This window comes from Nycticebus coucang, chromosome 2, assembly GCF_027406575.1.
Source record: "Nycticebus coucang isolate mNycCou1 chromosome 2, mNycCou1.pri, whole genome shotgun sequence".
Classification (NCBI taxonomy): Eukaryota; Metazoa; Chordata; class Mammalia; order Primates; family Lorisidae; genus Nycticebus; species Nycticebus coucang.
The window spans coordinates 26,364,148-26,384,182 of NC_069781.1; the positions used below are offsets into that span (position 1 = coordinate 26,364,148).

The 20,035-nt window shown below is 41.1% G+C and overlaps 1 protein-coding gene across 4 annotated transcripts in view; it reads left to right on the top strand.

Annotated features, from left to right (window-relative positions):
- The window catches only part of ECPAS (Ecm29 proteasome adaptor and scaffold), a 161,563-nt gene that overhangs the window by 39,993 nt on the left and 101,535 nt on the right, over positions 1–20,035 (top strand). For all 4 annotated transcript variants that reach the window (XM_053565955.1, XM_053565937.1, XM_053565964.1 and 1 more), the window contains 2 exons: positions 7,075–7,205; positions 18,953–19,069. In XM_053565955.1, the coding sequence (XP_053421930.1) occupies positions 7,075–7,205; positions 18,953–19,069 (248 nt within the window). The remainder of the gene's footprint in view (positions 1–7,074; positions 7,206–18,952; positions 19,070–20,035) is intronic.

The following is a 20,035-nucleotide window of genomic DNA, read 5'->3' on the forward strand; positions in this document are numbered from 1 at the left end:
AAAAAAAAAAGAAAAAGGAAACCATCATTTTAGTTCTTGGTGTGTTGCTAATTATTTCCTGACTTTAGGTGAGTCCTTAAAACTTGCTGTGCTTTTTTATATTAAACAATCTTTCAGTTCTCTCTAACTCTGTGGGTCCACTACAAATCTTTCAGAATTTTGAAGGTTTCAAAATAATTTTTTTTTATACTTGGATGGTAGTTACACGGGGCTGGGCGTGTTGGCTCACGCCTGTAATCCTAGCACTCTGGGATGCTGAAGCGGGTGGATTGCCTGATATGAGCTGGAGACCAGCCTAAGCAAGAGCAAGACCCTGTCTCTATTAAAAATGAAAAACTGGGGTGGTGCCTGTGGCTCAGTGAGTAGGGTGCCTGCCCCATATATTGAGTGGTGTGTTAGAACCCGGCCCCAGCCAACAATAAAAAAAATAGCCGAGGGTTGTGGCAGGTGCCTGTAGTCCTAGCTACTTGGGAGGCTGAGGCAAGAGAATTGCCTAAGCCCAAGAGCTGGAAGTTGTTGTGAGCTATAATGCCACAGCACTCTACCAATGGTGACAAAGTGAGACTCTTTCTCTAAAAAAAGAAAAAAAGAAAGAAAAAGAAAAACTGAGGCTTGGTGCTTGTAGCTCAGTGGTTAGGGCGCCAGCTACATACACAGTGCTGGTGGGTTTGAATCCAGCCTAGGCCTGCTAAATGGCAATGACAACTACAACAAAAAAATAGCTGGGCTTTGTGGCGGGTGCGTGTAGTCCCAGGTATTTGGGAGGCCGAGGCAAGAGAATTGCTTAAGCCCAAGAGTTTGAGGTTGCTGTGAGCTGTGATGCCACAGCACTCAACCCAGGGCGGCCAAAGTGAGACTCAGTCTTTTTTTTTTTTTTTTTTTAAGACAATTTCCTAAATCTCTGCATATACCAAAGAAAATTGCAGATGGATGGGCGGCGCCTGTGGCTCAAGGAGTAGGGTGCCGGTCCCATATGCCGGAGGTGGCGGGTTCAAACCCAGCCCCGGCCAAAAACCACACACACACACAAAAAAGAAACTATTTGGGCGGCGCCTATGGCTCAGTGAGTAGGGCGCCGGCCCCATATGCCGAGGGTGGCGAGTTCAAACCCAGCCCCAGCCAAACTGCAACAAAAAAAAAATAGCCAGGTGTTGTGGCGGGCGCCTGTAGTCCCAGCTGCTCTGGAGACTGAGGCAAGAGAATCGCGTAAGCCCAAGAGTTAGAGGTTGCTGTGAGCCGTGTGACGCCACGACACTCTACCCGAGGGCGGTACAGTGAGACTCTGTCTCTACAAAACACAAATAAAAAAAAGAAAATTGCAGATGGATCGAAGACTTGAATGCAAAAAGTAAAATCATCATACTAGACGAAAACATAGATGAATATATGTTTCAGGGGTCGCCTGACCACCCCCAGGCTCAGTGATTAAAAAGATTCACAGGAATGAGCATATATTATAATTTTTGTGAAATTGACAACTCCATATAGGAGAAGGTATAGGGGAATCAGTACTGCACCTATTGCTGGTAACATAAATTAGCATAGCCTTTTGGAAGGACATTTTTCCAAAATCTCTTCAACTTGACAACACTCTGGCCTTTTGACTCAACAGTTTCATTTCTAGGAACTGAATTCCACGCAAGGAAGCACGTGATCAGGATATTCTTTGGGTTGTTCTGTGTGGGAATAACACAAATAGAGGGTTATTAGTTAAATTATACTACTTCCAAAGACTAAGGAGTTACTTGAAATATACATCATGTGTACTATAATGTCTGTCTCATGAAAAATTCCCATAGCACAGTAGTTACAGTGCTGGCCACATGCACTGAGGCTGGTGGGTTCAAACCCAGCCCGGGTCAGCTAAACAACAATGAAAACTGCAACCAAAAAATAGCCGGGCATTATGCTGAGTGCCAAATAGCTGGGCATTATGCTGAGTGCCTGTAGTCCCAGCTACTTGGGAGGCTGAGTCAAGGGAATCGGTTAAGCCCAAGAGTTTGAGGTTGCTGTGAGCTGTGATGCCATGGCACTGTACGGAGGGCAACATAGTGAGACTCTGTCTCAAAATAAATAAATAAATGTGAAAAGTTCTGAAACATACCGTTTTGAGGGTTTCAGATAGAAAATTTATGGCACTTAAAAAGAGGCAAACTGGGCTGGGTATGGTGGCTCACACCTATAATTCTAGCACTCTTGGGAAGCTGAGTAAGAGGATTACTTGTGCTCAGGAGTTCAAGACCAACCTGAGCATGAGTGAATTCTATCTGTACTTAAACAATAAAAATCAAAAAAATTAGCTGGGTGTGGTGGTATGCACCTGTAGTTCCAGCTATTTGGAGGCTGGGCAGGAGGATCACTTGAGCCTAAGAGTTGAAGTTGCTGTGAGCTAGGCTGATGCCATGGCACTCTAACCTAGAGAAACACAGCGAGACACAAATAGTACATGCCATAATCTAGTTTTTGTGTTAAAATAAGGTTAGTGTATGAATAAGAAAACATGCAATTCAGACTGTATCCCCCACATTTAATGTGATTATTTGAGGGCGTGGCAATGTCTTTAATTTTCTGTAAGTGGAGTTAATTTGATAAGAGTTTCGGTAGATAGATAAATCACAATTGTGGGGAGGATGGAGCTTCTGACTCGGAAGTAATGTTTGTTGTATCTTAGATCTTTCTGTGATGAGCTGGAGAATCTCAGTTCCTGCAACTAAAATCTGAGTCCTTTTGAAAGGTGGAATTGAGTTTTAGATTTCCTTTGGATTTTCGGAACTTTTGGTTCCATCCCTTCCTGTTTCAGAGTAGACCCACTTGCGGTCTTAGATCTAATTTGCTTTGTCACTTTGGGGTCTTAGGTCTAATTTGCTTTGTCACTTTGAGGCTGTGTTTCCAGAGGTGAAGGTAAAAGACAGGGTTCATATTCCTTCTTGCCTCTAAAAACAGGATTCAGGGACCATATTAGTGCTAAGTTTTTACTCTTTTCTTTGTTAATTTGGACAGGTTGAAAAATTTAATAGTTGGGCATATCTGCTTGTTGGCATTTCTTCCTTTTGGTGAAGTTTGAACAAGGTTGATTATTCTTTATTTAGAGTATAGATGTGTCTCTCAAGATACTATGACAGTATTAAATTGATCCTCAAAGGATGTGGCAGTCTTTAACCCTTCCTCAGGTGCACTCAGCCTGCTTTAGAAGGCTCCTCTGTGATAGTGTCCTTTCTCCCCATTCCCACATGCCATCATAAATCTTTTATTGTGTTTAGGTTGTTTTTTTTTTTTTTTCTAGTGAGGGAGAGTAAAAAGTGTTAAGTACTGTACTGGGGGTACATAGAAAACACCCAAATGATTGTGTGAAAAATGAAAAGAGACCAGATAACCCATCTCCCTTTCCCTTTTCTAAAACTTGGACACTGATTTTCTAGGTCAGCTTATGATAAAGAGTTTGATTTTTTATGCTTTCGTCCACGGAACGATTCAGTGGGAAGTTTCTAGGTATTTCCCACTGCCTTAGGTCTATAAGGCACTACGGCTCCTCACCTGCACCTTCCACAAATACTGTGCATTGAAGTCACTGTTCCTAAGAACTTCCATTCAGTGCTTATCAAATAGAATCGCTAGCTGATGATCTCAGAAGCCACCTGACGTGCCTCCCTCTCCTCTTTGTTCTTTTCTGTTTAGTCTTAATTGTTAAACTAATTTTGAGACTTTATTTGGATTTAACCAGTTTTTCCATTAATGTCACCATCTCCCCCCCACCCCCACTGAGATCCTATCCAAGATGCTATTTATTTATTTATTCGAGACAGAGTTCTCATTTTGTCCTTGTCCTTGATAGAGGGCTGTGGCATCATAGCGCACAGCAACCTCAAACTCTTGAGCTGAAGCCATTCTCTTGCCTCGGCCTCCAGAGTAGCTGGGACTACAGGCCCCCGCCACAATACCTGGGTATTTTTAGAGACAGGATCTCGCTCTAGCTCAGGCTGGTCTCCAGGTTGGGAGCTGGGGTGATCTGTCTGCAGGATTACAGGCAGGAGCCACTGCACCTGGCCCGTCAGGGTGCCATTTAGTTACTGATATATCCCAGCCTCCTATGGTCTGGGATGGTTTTTAGTCTTTTCTTTTTTTTTTTGTTGCAGTTTGGCCGGGGCTGGGCTTGAACCCACCACCCTCGGCATATGGGGCCAGTGCCTTACTCACTGAGCCACAGGCGCCGCCCGGTTTTTAGTCTTTTCTTATTTTTCATGATTTTAAAAATCTTAAGGAATACTGACTGGGTGTCCTGAAGAAGGTCTCCCAATTTGGGTAATTTGGGCTTATTTTCTCATGGTTAGACTGGGGTTGATTTTTGGAATAAATACTGAGTGGGTGAAAAGCCTTTCTTGTCATATCGTATTCGGGATATATGATATCCATACGACATCACCAATAACCTTTTTCTCTGGGCTTCAAACATCTTTCACGTTTTTCTAGTGTAAAGCTAACATTTTCTCTTTTCCACATTTTATTCTTGGAAGTAGTTGCTAAATCTAGTCTACCCCCACAAGGGAGAGAGGATCAGGAGTTAAGCTCTACCTCCTGTAGGCAGACGTATCCACATAAACTATTTTCAGTTTTTTTTAAGAAAGATTTGTCTCTTTCTTCAGTTTATTATCCAGTCATTTATGTACATTAATACAGACTCAAGTATATTTATGCTTTAACTTATAATCCAATACTGTGTTATTTATTTAGTTCTCGCAGTTTTCTGCCTTTGCCCATTAGGAACTCTTTCAAATTAGTTCCCGTATCCCTTTGATATGTTCCAAGTCCCATTTCCTTTCAGGCTTGTCTTGTTTTTTCTTAATCCAAGACCTAGCATTGGCCATTTTCCCAAGGAACCTGATTCCTTTTACTGGGAAATGGTATCTAAAAATAAGATCAATTCTGGATGCTGGCTGTGCTTGTTGCCACTAGGCCTTCTGGCCCTCTTGGGATCAGTTGATCTGTTTTACTTTAGAAAATTATTATGGATAATCTCATATACAAACACAATGGTAATTATCAATATCTTATCATAGAACTTGAACAATTACTAATTAATGGCCAATCTTGGTTTCACTTATATGACCTCTATGATCCCTCTCCAGTATCTCCCTCTGCCTCCATTATTTGTAGTAAATCCCGGTTTACTACTACTACGTTATTTTACCTGCGAATATTTTAGTCTTTATATCTGTAAAAAAGGGGGGAGAAATTTCTTTAAATATATCTTTAAATTGAGATATTGTAGATATAGTAGTTGGTATTGCATTTTTGTAAATGGTATTTGTGTAACCATCACCCATATTGAGATCCAGAATATTTCCAGACTCATGGAAGGCTCCCTAATTCCACTCATAATTTTTGTAAGAACCTTTGAAAAACAATTATAGCCACAATACTATTATAGCACCTAAAAAAAATAATTTTATTTTTTTTTGCAGCGCCTGTGTCTCAAAGGAGTAGGGCATCGGCCTCATATGCCGGAGGTGGTGGGTTCAAACCTAGCCCCGGCCAAAAACTGGGGCGGGGGGGGGGGAGGATACACACACACACACACACACACACACTCACTATATATATTTGACAGTAACTTTTTTTGAGACAAGAGTCTCATTATGTCGCCCTTGGTAGAGTGCTGTGGCATCATAGCTCACAGCAACCTCAAACTCTTGGGCTCAAGTGATTCTCTTGCCTCAGCCTCTTGAGTAGTTGGGACTACAGGTGCCTGCCATAATGCCTGGCTATTTTTAGAGATGAGGTCTTGTTCTGGCTCAGGCTGGTATTGAACCTGTGAGTTCAGACAATCCCTACGCCTCTGCCTCCCAGAGTGCTAGGATTACAGGCATGAGCCTCTGTGCCTGGCCCCACACCTAAAATTTTTCTAACAATATTTCCTTAAAATAGTCATTTGTGTATGTTCCCTTCTTAATCCTCCTTTCCCCTTGCCCCTTTAATGTATTGGCTGACAAAACCATGTTGGTTTTTGTGTAGTTTTTCTCAGTCTAGCTTTTCCTTGGAGTATCTCTGTGGTCTCATTTAACATGTTTCTTTTATAGTGGTTTTCTTGGAGGAACTTGTCTCTTACTTTCTGATAAGGTAACCAGAACACAGTAAAGGGCAGTGAGTCTGTTCTTAAAGAAACTTCATCAGTAAGATGGCTTTACCAAAGATATACCTCATTGTCCCTCGCATCCAAGTAACGTTCTTCTGCCTTGTACTGCTAACTAGGTCTAGATGATTCCTTCAGAAATTTATACCCTTTCCAGAATCCAAGTCTTTTAGAAAAACTGAATAATTATAGGTAGGAGATAATTTTGTTATTCTTGGTTTTGTTTTCCTCCCTTCTAGAGATTAAATAATGAGAAGGTGGTTATAAGGTAGTACAGTTAAACTTTTTATTTTTTTATTATTTTGAGATAGAGTCCAACTTTGTTGCCCTTGGTAGAGTGCCATAGTGTCATAGCTCACAGCAACCTCAAACTCTTGGGCTCAAGCAATTCTCTTGCCTCACCCTCCCGAGTAGCTGGGACTACAGATGTCCACCAAACACCCGGTTGTTTTTAGAGACGGGGTCTTGCTCTGGCTCAGGTTGGTCTTGAACCTGTGAGCTCAAGCAATCCACCCGCCTTGGCCTCCCAGAGTGCCACCCAGACACCGTGGTATCACAGCTCACAGCAACCTCAAACTCTTGGGCTTAAAGCAATTCTCTTGCCTCAGCCTCACAAGTAGCTGGGACTACAGGTGTCCGCCATAATGCCTGGCTATTTTTTGTTGCAGTTGTCATTATAGTTTTAGCTGGCCAGGCCGGGTTCGAACCCGCCAACCTCAGTGTATGTGGCTGGAGCCATAACCACTGTGGTACAGGCCCTGAGCCTCACTTAACCTTTTTAATGTTATTTTGTAGCTATGTCAGAAGCTTCTGTGTACAGGGCTAGCAGTAGTTAAAGTTCTGACTGAATGATTTGCAGTACAGAAAAATGGATTAAGCTATAAAAATAATTAGTCTTGATTATGTTTGATTTGCTAAGTTCCTTTTTTCTTCTTTTTATATTCTAGATCAGCTTGAACGGGTCTTTTTGAGACTTGGCCATGCTGAAACAGATGAACAATTACAGAATATTATATCTAAATTTCTTCCTCCTGTTTTACTCAAATTATCCAGCACCCAAGAAGGAGTACGCAAAAAGGTAAAAATGTTATAACCGTTGGGTTAATTAAATGGACATTAAATGGAGGGTATGTATCATCAAATTAATTTTCTGTTTCCATTTTGTAAATCTCAATTTGTTGCCTTTCAAAATGGAAAGTAAGTCCAATACGAGCTTTCATGATTTAAAAGTAGCTTTTGTTTCCTTAGGCTTGCTATATTTAACACCAACTGTACATTTGGCATTAGTGCCAGATAATATTTAGTCTGGTGCAAAAGTAATTAGTTTTTGCATTGTTGAAATTTTCCATTTGAGGGAGGCACCTGTGGCTCAGTGAGTAGGGCGCTGGCTCCATATGCCGAGGGTGGTGGGTTCAAACCCAGCCCCGGCCAAACTGCAACCAAAAAATAGCCGGGCGTTGTGATGGGCGCCTGTAGTCCCAGCTGCTCGGGAGGCTGAGGCAAGAGAATCGCGTAAACCCAAGAGTTAGAGGTTGCTGTGAGCCGTGTGATGCCACGGCACTCTACCCGAGGGCCATAAAGTGAGACTCTGTCTCTACAAAAAAAAAAGAAATTTTCCATTTGATACTGGAATACGTTCTTAAATAAATGTGGCTGTATTATAAACATCATTTTAATGTATATTTCTTGCTTTATTTTTGTTTTGCTAATGACTTATTACTTGCCATTTATTTTATATTTACTTTGGACTATGAAATAATGTTAGACAAGCAAATTTGAACAGTTTTCTTATTTGAGTTCAAAATGGGTCTTAAAGTGCCAGAGACAATTCACAACATCAATAACGCATTTGGCCCAGGAACTGCCAACATATAATGCAGTGATAGTTCAAGAAATTTTGCCAAGGGGATGAGATTGTTGAAGATGAGGAGCATAGTGGCTGGCCATTGCAAGTTGACAACAAATTGAGAGCAGTCACCAAAGCTGATCCTCTGACACCTGCATGAGAAGTTGCCAAAGAACTCATCATCAACCATTCTGTAGTCGAGCATTTGAAACAAATCGGAAGGATGAAAAAACCTTGATAAGTGGGTGGTGCCGCACGAGCAGTTGTTGTTTGCAAGTGTTGTCTTCTTTTATTCCGTGCAACAACAATGAACCATTTCTTGATCACATTGTGATGTGTGCAGAGAAGGGGATTCCACCTGACAACCAGTGATGACAGCGTAGTGATGTGATCCACGGGAGCCTTCAAAGCACTTCTCAAAGCCAAACTTACACTCCAGGGTCATTGTTTGGTGGTCTGCTGTCAGTCTGATTTCCTGCAGCCTTCTGAATCACAGCAAAACCATCACATCTGAGAAGTCTGCTCAGCAAATCGATGAGATGCACCAAAAACTGCAATGCCTGTAGCCGGCACTGGTCAGCAGAAAAGGCCTACTTCTTCTCTGTGACCACATGTGGCAAAACCAACATTTCAGAAGTTGAATAAATTGGGCTATGAAGTTTTGCCTCATCCACTATATTCGTCTGACCTCTGGCCAGCCAACTACCACTTCCTTAAACATCTGACAACATTTTTTTTTTGCCCTCGGTAGAGTGCTGTAGTGTCACAGCTCACAGCAACCTCTAGCTCTTGGGCTTAGGCAGTTCTCTTACCTCAGCCTCCCGAGGAGCTGGGGCTACAGGTGACCACCACAACACCTGGCTATTTTTGTTTGTTGTTGTTGCAGTTTGGCTGGGGCTGGGTTTGAATCCGCCACCCTCCGTATATGGGGCCGGTGCCCTACTCACTGAGCCACAGGCGCTGCCCAACATCTGACAACTTTTTTCAGAGAAAGCATTTCCACAACCAGCAGGATATAGAAAATGCTTTCTAAGAGTTTGTTTAATTCCAAAGCATGAAATTTTACACTATTGGAAGAAACAAACAATGTGTAGATTGTATTGGTTCCTATTTTGAATAATAAAGATGTATTTGAGCCTAGTTATAATGGTTTAAAATTCATGGTCCAATGCCAGGAGAAGTTGCTCACACCGGTAATCCTAGCATTCTGGGAGGCTGAGGCAGGTGGATTGCTTGAGCTCAGGAGTTTGAGACCAGTCCGAGCCAGAACAAGAGCAAGACCCCATCTCTACTAAAAATAGAAAAACTTGCTGGGTGTTGTAGTGGGTGCCTATAGTTCCAGATACTCAGGAAGCTGAGGGAGAGGATTGCTTAAGTCCAAGAGTTTGAGGTTGCTGTGAGCTATGATGATGCCACAGCACTATCCCCAGGGCAGCAGAGTGAGACTTTGTCTCAAAAAATAAAGAATCGTGATGTAAAACTGCACTTATTTCTGCACTAACCTAAATATAATCGAGATAATTATCCTGGAGTAAAAATGTTGGATGAAGGATGAAAACTTGGTCTAAGTTCCATCCTTCCATGCCCTTTATTCCAGTATGATGGTCAGGTGGTAATGGGGCAAAAGTATTCTTTGATCATTGGCTGATAGTGAATATTACCTTAATTAAAAGTAAGGGAAATAAAACTTTTTTTTTTTTCTTGACACAGTGTCTCAGTTTGTTGCCCTTGGTAGAGTGCTGTGATGTCATAGCTCACAGCAACCTCAAACTCTTGGGCTTAAGGGATTCTCTTACCTCAGCCTCCTGAATACTGGGACTATAGGTGTCTGCCATAACTCTTGGCTATTTTTAGAAATGAGGTCTCGCTCTAACTCAGGCTGGTCTTGAACCTGTGAACTCAAGCAGTCCTCCTGCCTTGGCCTCCCAGAGCGCTACGATTACAGGAGTGAGCCAGCGCACCCAGCCGGGAAATAGAAACTTTTAAAAGCAAAATATTGTTGTATAGTTTCTGTTTTAGGATTCTGTAAAGTACTGTAATAAAAAGTTGGACGTTGCATCAGTATTGTCATTTTTAACCTTTCTGCATTTTCCATCCCAATTTGTAAAATAATTTGTTAGTATTCTTTCAGTATATTTATATTAGACCTTCTGGTCTTTAAGTTATTCTCAGGTTTCATTCCCTGGGCTGTTCTAATTGATTGGCAATGACTTCTTGGAGGTCTGAGAGGGATTCTTGAGGCCTGATTCGTTTGAATAAAGAAAGAGTAACTTGAAGAATGTCTGTTATGTTTGCTGGAAGGAATGGGCATTCTTGCCATATATTTCACACATCTGCTGTTAATCCTTTGCTGAGATAAATGTGTATTTGATGATGTTTTTCTTCTGTTGAAGACCTTTCTGTGGCCTTCTGTTATCCTAGCAAGCTCTGAGGATTGATTATATGGATTAAAATAAATAAATAAAATACCTTTTCTTGAGTTCATTTCTGTTTATTTAGCTTTATCAAACTTGGCTATTCATCTAGCAAATATTTACTGAGTGCCTTCTTTTTTTTTTTTTGTAGAGACAGAGTCTCACTTTATGGCCCTTGGTAGAGTGCCTTGGCCTCACACTGCTCACAGCAACCTCCAGCTCCTGGGCTTAAGCGATTCTCTTGCCTCAGCCTCCCGAGTAGCTGGAACTACAGGCCCCCGCCACAATGCCCGGCTATTGTTTTTGGTTGCAGTTCAGCTGGGGCTGGGTTTAAACCCGCCACCCTCGGTATATGGGGCCGGCACCTTACCGACTGAGCCATAGGCGCCTCCCCTGAGTGCCTTTTATATGCCAGGTGTTGGGAATACTTTGTATGTTGGTGAATGAAAACATCTCCAAGTTGGGGGGACCAGTATTTTCTTTTCTTTTCTTGTGGTTTTTGGCCGGGGCTGGGTTTGAACCCGCCACCTCCGGCATATGGGACCGGCGCCCTACTCCTTGAGCCACAGGCACCACCCGGGGGAACCAGTATTAAACAATCAGACAAATAGTACATGGCCATAATTTTTGATATATGCTAAGATGGAAAAGTATTCCATGAAAGAATATATTTGGGGACTTGCTTTAGATTGAGTGTGGGAATTAGGGAGGACTCTGGCGTGTAGACAATAGCTAGGCTGAGAAACAGGGAAGACCGATGAAGACAGAGAAGCCCTGGGTTCTGAGCTGGGGCAGAGTGTAATACCTTCGGGGAGCTCAAGAAGGCCACAGCAATGACCCCAGTGCATGAGAACGAAAAGTGAAAGGAAGAAATAGGGATTCCAGGGGGCACTGATTTGAAAGAGCATTAAAGACAGAGATGCAGTTACTCCAGCTGCTGAGTGGAGGAGAACTTGGAGTGGAGGCTGAGAGTAGAGACTGGGAGAGGAAACAGCCTGTGTTTTTTAGTAGTATTTTACATTTACTTATCTTAGGATATTTTTTTTTTGTTTGTTTTCTTTCTGTAGAAAATTATTCATCTCTATCCATCTGCTTTCAATGTTCAGTTGTGTCATTCACTTTTATCATAGTTTTTTTGAGACAGAGTTTCATTGTGTTGCCCAGTAGAGTGCTGTGGTGTCAGCTCACAGCAACCTCCAACTCTTGGGCTTAAGTGATTCTCTTGCCTCAGCCTCCCAAGTAGCTGGGACTATAGGTGCCTGCCACAACGCCTGGCTATTTTTTAGTTGTTGTAGTTATTGTTGTTTGGCAGGCCTGGGCTGTGTTTGAATCTGCCAGCTCTGGTTGTATGTGGCTGGCACCCTGGCCACTGAGCTACAGGTACCGAGCCTATTTTTTTTATTTATTTTTTATTATTATTATTATTTTTTTTTGTAGAGACAGAGTCTCACTTTATGGCCCTTGGTAGAGTGCCATGGCATCACACAGCTCACAGCAACCTCCAACTCCTGGGCTTAAGCGATTCTCTTGCCTCAGTATTTTTTTATTTTTTAAAGATGGGGTTTTGTTATGCTGGCTGGAGTGTATTGGCCTAATCAGAGCTCACTGCAGGTTTGAAGTCCTGGGCTTCAGCGATCTTCCTGGCACAACCTCTTCAGTAGCTGAGACTACAGGCATGCACCACCATGCTTGGCTAAATTTTTTTATTTTTTGTAGGTAGAGATAGGGTCTTGCTGTTGTCTAGCCTGGTCTCAAACTCCTGGCCTCAAGCAATCCTATTACCTTGAGGCCAAAAGTGTTAGGATTTCAGGCAACAATGTGTCTTGCCCTTTTATTATTATCTTTTAAAAATAAATTTTGCTGTATATATTTGATGTTATAGAACACATAGAATTTTAAGACGGTTATTACAATGAAGCAGATTAACATATCTATCATCTTACCTAGTTATTTTTTATTCTGTTATTCTTAATATTCTCTTATCATTTTTTCAAATGGAGAAATATTCTCATTTCTAATTCTATTGGTTATTATAACCAAAGGTTTAATCTTTTTTATGGGCCTTGTTAAAAGGAAAAACTAGTTTGTAGATTACTTTTTTTTTGCTTATGTAATTTGCCTTTGTTTAGTTTAAGTTAATTTTAGAAGTGTGCCCTTCACCCAGAAAGTGTGCGTAGTACTAAGTTGAATTTACCCATCCCCCGCTCCCCTCTCCCACCTACTTGAATTCCAGTGAGTTTTGTTTCCTTACATGCATGTAAGTGTTGATCAAGTAGTTCAAATTTAGTGTGCATGTGATGGCTCTTTTTTTTTTTTCGGTATGGCTGATACTCCTTGGGATACATATACCACATTTTATCAATCCATTCATATATTGAAGGGCACTTGGGTTGTTTCCACACCTTTGTGATTATGAGTTATGCTGCTATAAATGTTCAAGTCAAGTGCCTTTTTTATAGAATGTCTTTTTTCCTTTGGTTAAATATCTATTAGTGGGATTAAGGATCAAATGGTAGGTCTACTTTTAGTCCTTGTAGGTATCTCCATGCTACTTCCATAGAGTTTGTACCAACTTGCAGTCCCACCAACAGTGTGTAAGAGTTCCTTTCTCTCCACATCCATGCCAGCATCCAGTTAGGTGATATCTCAAAGTGGTTTTGATTTGCATTTCCCTGCTGATTACAGATATTGAGCACGATTACAGATGTTGAGCATTTTTCTTTTATTTGTTGGTCATTAGTCTATCTTTGAAAGTATTTGTTCATGTCTTTTTCCCACTTTCTACTGGGGTTGTTTGATCTTTTTTTTTTGGAGACAGAGTCTCACTATGTTGCCCTAGGTAGAGTGCTGTGGCGTCACAGCTCACAGCAACCTCCAACTCTTGGGCTTAAGTGATTCTTTTGCCTCAGCCTCCCAACTAGCTGGGACTACAGGCACCTGTCACAATGTCTGGCTATTTTTTTTGTTGCAGTTGTTACTGTTATTTAGTTGACCTGGGCCTGGTTTGAAACCACCAGCCTCCGTGTATGTGGCTGGCACTGTAAACACTATGCTATGGGTGCTGAGCCTGTTTGATCTTTCTTGCTGATTTGCTTGAGTTCTTTGTAGATTCTAGTTATTAGCCCTGTATCAGAAGATGTATAGTGTATAAATATTTCCCCCCTTTTTGTAGGTTGTGTATCTGTTCTTTTGATTTTGTTCTTGGCTATGCAGAAAGTTTTAAATTTGATCAGGTCCCATGTATTTACTTTGGCGTTAGTGTGATTGCTTTGGGGCTTTTCATAAATTCTTTGTCTAGGCTCAGTGCCTGTAGCTTAGTGGTTACGGCACTGACCACATACACTGAGACAGGCAGGTTCGAACCCAGCCCAGGCCTGGCTAAACAACAGTGATGACAGCTGCAACAAAAAAATAGCCGGGTCTTGTGGCGGGTACCCGTAGTCCCAGCTACTTGGGAAGATGAGGGAAGATAATCACTTGAGCCCAAGAGTTTAAGGTTGCTGTGAGCTGTGATGCCACAGCACTCTACCGAGGGTAACATAGTAAGACTGTCTTAAGAAAAAATAAATAAATTGTCTAGGCTTATATCTATAAGAGATTTTTCAGCATTTTCTTCTAGAATTCTTTTTTTTAATTTTTTTATTTTTTTGAGACAAGAGTCTCAAGCTGTCACCCTGGGTAGAGTGCTATCGCATCACAGCTCACAGCAACCTCAAACTCTTCAGCTTAAGCGATCCTCTTGCCTCAGTCTCCCAAGTAGCTGGGACTACAGGTGCCTGCCACAACACCTGGCTATTTCTTGATTGTAGTTGTTATTGTTGTTTGGCAGGCCCGGGCTGGATTTGAGCTGCCAGTTCCCATGTATGTGGTTGGCGCCTCAGCTGCTTGAGCTACAGGTGCTGAGCCTCTATTATATATAATTAAAAAAATATAAAATTATATTAAGTAAAATGTAATGAAGATAAATATAATCATTTTGAACTTAATATACTTAATTTATACTGATGAAATACCATTTTTATTTGTTGGGTCATATAAAATTCCTGTTGGAAGGAGGAGTGTGCTGTTTAGTAAGTTTGAGAACTTCTGGAATTGGGAAATGGGGTTCCCATAGCTGAAACATCTTACGTTTTAAGCCTTGTGCTTAGACTTTTTGATATATCTTCTCATTTAATCTCCATGATAGCCTTTGAAATGTGATCATTTGAGTTTTATGAATTATTTTTTGATTTTTCTGGGTTTTGATAATGTATAACCAAATTTAGGGAACCCACCAATAGACCAATATTTAAAGTGATAATTTCACCAGAAGAAAATTCAGTAATTCATTTAAAAATGAAAACAAACGAGGCTTTGCGCCTGTGGCTCAAGTGGCTAAGGCGCCAGCCATATGCACCTGAGCTGGTAGGTTTGAATCCAGCCTGGATCTGCCAAACTGTGACGGCTGCAACCAAAAAATAGCTGGACATTGTGGTGGGCACCTCTAGTTCCAGCTACTTGAGAGGCGGAGGCAGGAGAATCGCTTAAGCCCAGGAGTTGGAGGTTGCTGTGAGCTGTGATGCCATGGCACTCTACCTAGGACGACAGCTTGAGGCTCTGTCTCAAAAAAAAAAAAAAAAGAAGTGAGATGAAAAAAAATAAAGCATGTAATCATGGGCATAATTTTCTTCTTTAAAAAAAAAAAACTTTATTTTTAATTCTGATGGGTATATGATACTTATACCTCTATAGGGTTTATATGATATTTTGATATAGGTATACACTGCGAATTAAATCAGAATAATTGGAGTATCCCTCACCTCAGGCATTTAACTTTTTTTTTGAGACAGAGTCTCTCACTCTGTTGCTCTGGCTAGAGTGCTATGGTGTCATAGTTCACAGCAACCTCAAACTCTGGGCTCAAGGGATTCTCTCGCCTCAGCCTCCCAAGTATCTGGGACTGTAGGTTCCTGTCACAACACCTGGCTAGTTTTTAGTAGAGACAGGGTCTTTCTCTTGCTCAGGCTTGTCTCGACCTCCTGAGCTCAAGCAATCCATCCACTTCCACCACTGTGCCCGGCCTCATTTAACATTTATTTACGTTAGGAACATTGTAGTTTCAAAGTATAGCCTAGCTTATTGTTGGTTATAGTCACTTTGTTGTGCTATCAAATATTGTTCATTCTATCTATGTTTTTGTAGCCATTAACCATCCCCACTTTATCCCCTACTCCTTACTACCCTTCCCAGATTTTGGTAGCTCTCATTCTGCTTTGTTGCCATGAGATAAATTGTTTCTTATATTTGGTTCCACATATAAGTGAGAACATGTGAGATTTGTCTTTCTGTGTGCTTGGCTTAAAATAACGTTCCCTCGTTCCATTTATGTTGTCACAGATGTCAGGATTTCATTCCTTTTTTGTGGCTGTATAATACTTCATAGCATATATGTACCACAGTTTCCTTATCAGTTCATCCATTGTTGGATACTTAGCTTGATTCCAAATTCTGGTTATTGTAAATACTGTTGCAATAAACGTGGGAGTGCAGATATCTTTTCAATATATAGAATGCCCCTCCTTTGGATATATACCACAATAGAATTGCTGGGTCATATGGTAGCTGTATGTTTAGTTTTTTGAGGAATCTTTGTACTGTTCTCCAAAATGGTTCCACTAATCTACATTCCCTCCAAAAGTGTATGAGGGTTCCCCTTTCTGTACACCCTCGGCAGCATTTGCTATTGCCTGTCTTTTTGATAACAGCCATTTTAATTGGGGTGAGATGATATCTCATTGTAGTTATGATTTGCATTTTTCTGATGATTAAGGATGTTGGGTATTATATATCTGTTGGGTATTTGTGTGTTGTCTTTTGAGAACTATCTATTCAGAGCCTTTGTGTGGACATGGTTTTCTGTTGCCATCAATCATAATTTTTGTAGAATCCTCCTAGGAATCAGGCTAGATTAGAATGTCAGAAGAGAGCTGTTTACTTTAGCCTGGTTCTTCCTGGTTCTTTTTTCTTGTCATCTAGCTGTATCAGAGATATGGGCCAGGTAGGAAATTCGGATGGAATATATGGATGGTAATACAAGTTTCTAGAGTGTGGAACGTGATAGTATTTCTGGAGAGTATTTCTGCTTTCTGGAGAATATCATGTTCCACACTGGCAGGCACTTTAGTATAGCTGACTGGTGCTCATATATGAGAGTTTGAAAAGGTTAAAAAACTGGAGTCTGGAATCACATCTGGACTATGCCACTTGCTGGCTTAGTAACCTTCAAGAAGTTACTTCACTTCACTGAAGCCTCTGCTGCCTCACATGTAAAATGGGAATGAGACGACCACCTTGCTGGATGCAAGACTCTCATTATATAAAAGGAATGCAAAGTGCTATGCACAACTGCAGAGTGCATGGAAACTACTTGATAAATGTTAGCTATTTTGTATTAGTGTTTTTATTCATTTAACAAACTGATCATAGATTTATTTTTATTCTTAAACATAATGCATCTTTTATTATTGCTCTGCCTTTTGAACTTTTTTTTGGACCCGGGCTGGGTTTGAACCCACCACCTCCGGTATATGGGGCTGGCGCCCTACTCCTTTGAGCCACAGGCGCTGCTCTGCCTTTTGAACTTTTGCTGTCACTGTTGAACATCCTTAGTGTTTGCTTTGAGGCTGGAGCAAATTTCAGAAATGGAGAATAGTGCATATCTGTCCCTGTAGAATAGTTGTCTTAAACTCCTGCGTCTTTTCTTAGATTCAGCTTTCTAAAAATTTTACTTTTCAATGATCGATTTCTTACTTCTTTCTCAGCAGATAGTCTCTCTTTTGTAGTAAGATGGAGGCCATTTGACACAGCTTCTGTACCTCCCTTTCCACCCAGGCCAATTCCTAATTCTGCTCTCTTTTGCTACTTAGGAAGTTTCTTACTTCTTTAGTGTATCAGATGATCTTTAGAATGAAGTAAAACATTCCTCAGCATTTTGCTATAATCCTTTTGTAATCCACACTCTGCTTTTATGAACTTTTAACCTTTCTACACTTTGTTTGGTCAGATAAGTGTGCTGTGTTCTTTTAGGCTCTGATACCCTTTTTTTCTTTCTTTTTGTTGAGACAAAGTCTCACTCTCTCGTCCTGGATGGAGTGCTATGGTGTTGTCATAGCTCACAGCAACCTCAATCTCTTGGGCTCTAGAGATCCCCTTGCCTCAGCCTCCTGAGTAGCTGGGACTGTAAATGCCCAGCTAGTTTTTCTATTTTTAGTAGAGATAGGGTCTTGCTCTTGCTCAAGCTGGTCTTGAACTCCTGAGCTCAAGTGATCCACCTGCCTCAGCCTCCCAGAGTGCTAGGATTACAAGTTCAGCCACCTTCTTTTTTTTTTTTTTTTTTTTTGAGACAGAGTCTTACTTTGTCGCCCTTGGTAGGGTGCTATGGCGTCACAGATCACAGCAACCTCTAACTCTTGGGCTTAAGCGATTCTCTTGCCTACCCACTGAGCTACGGGTGCCACCCTCAGCCAACCTTCTTTTTTTCTTTCTTTCCTTTTTTCCCTCTTTTGCCTTTCTTTCTCTGCTTTGCTTTACCCTTCCTTCTCTCCCTCCTTCCCTTCTTTCTATTCTTCCTCTTTTTCTTCCTCCCTCTGCTGTTTCCTTTCCCTTCCTCCTTCCCTTTGTTGCCCTGACTAGAGTGCTTTAGTGTCAGCCTAGCTCAGAGCAATCTTGAACTCCTAGGCTCATGTAATCCTCCTGCCTCAGCCTCCCAAGCATCTGGGACTATAGGTGCATGCCCCCATGTTCAGCTGTTTGTTTTTTTATTTTCTATTAGAGATGGGGTCTTGTTCTTGCTCAGGCTAGTCCCATATCTTTTTTTTTTGAGACAGAGTCTCATGTTACCCTTGGTAGAGTGCTGTGGCTTTACAGCTCACAGCAACTCAAACTCTTGAGCTTAAGTGAGTCTCTTGTCTCAGCCTCCCAACTAGCTGGGACTACAGGTACCTGCCATAATGCCCAGCTATTTTTTGTTGCAGTTGTCATTGTTGTTTAGCAGACCTGGGCCGGGCTCGAACCCACCTACTTTGGTGTATGTGGCCGGCACCCTACTCACTGAACTACGGGGGTGCCGAGGCAGTCCCATACCTTCTTCTAACTGATTCTTCTTCATCTGTTGCAGGACTCAGTGTTGCTGTCATTTCCTCCCTGAAGTCCTCTCTGATGAGGCATATACTTTGTTTTCTGGAAACCCATAGTATCTTGTACGTCTCTCTGTAGTTTTCATAGTTTGTTGCACCATTTGTTCTCAGGTCTTCTGGGGGACCATGCTTCATTCTAGTCCCAATTTAGATCTCAACTTTAACTATAGTTAAAGGACATAACAGTAAATTAACTAGTAAAACCCTGGTTCATGGGCTTTGGGAGATAGTATTTTGGAATCAGACTCTGATTTTGTATACTCCCTTTCTGGGCTGGCAGATTTGTACCCCTTTAAAGAACAAAGTAGCTACAGTTCACTAAAATAACATCTGAGAAATGAATTTGTTTTAAAGATATGGTTGGTAACTTCAGTTCCTGTCTTTGTTTTAGGTGATGGAACTGCTGGTCCATCTGAATAAACGGATAAAAAGCCGCCCCAAAATTCAACTCCCAGTAGAGACACTGTTGGTTCAGTACCAGGACCCTGCTGCAGTTTCATTTGTCACAGTGAGTGTCATCGTGGAATATTTTCTGACTTACAGCAAGTTTTCTTTCATAACATTATCAGATGTCATGAGTATGTTGGCAAACTTAGAATTTTACCTTAGACCGCTTCTAAATGAAACATGAGATACTTTTCTTTAAATGACAAACTTTTTCCAGTTAAGTACCATTCTAGAGGAAATTGCAGGAATAGGGTAATGAATGACTGTTTGCATTAGGTGAAGGAATGCTGGTGAAATGACTTATTGAGTATTTTGATACATGAAAGGATGATTTGATTATTAGTAACAGATTATATGAGATGAGTCTAAATAGCAGGAAGAGAAAGGTTATGTAGCATAGGCATGAAAAAAGGATCATGGAAGAAGAATAGATGGAGTAAAATAGCAAGAGATGCAAAGATTTGAGTAAAGAGAAAAACTGTGTTTCTGATGTGTTTATTCAGAAAGATACCTTTTTGTTAAAAGTGGACTACACCAGAGGCTGGTTAAGAAATATTACTATTAAATTGTCTTCATGAAAGTTAAATGTAAAAATGTTGATGCTGTGGGCTGATAGGTGATACTCTTTTCCTGATCCTTATAGTTCCTACCATTGAGGCAGGATGTGTTGAATCTTTTTTTTTGTTTATTAAATCACAGCTGTGTACATTAATGCAATCATGGGGTACAATGTGCTGGTTTTATATACAATTTGAAATGTTTTCACCAAACTGGTTAACATGGCCTTCACGGCGTGTTCTTAGTTATTGTGTTGAGACATTTATATTCTGTAATTAGTAAATCTCACATGTACCCTTGTAAGATGCACCGTAGGTGTGGTCCCACCAATCACCCTCCCTCCACCTATTCTCCCCCCTTCCCTCCCTCTCTCCTTTCACCTTTTTCTTAGGCTATAATTGGGTTATAGCTTTCTTATGAAGCTATAAATTGGTTTCATACTAAGACTGAGTACATTGGATACTTTTTC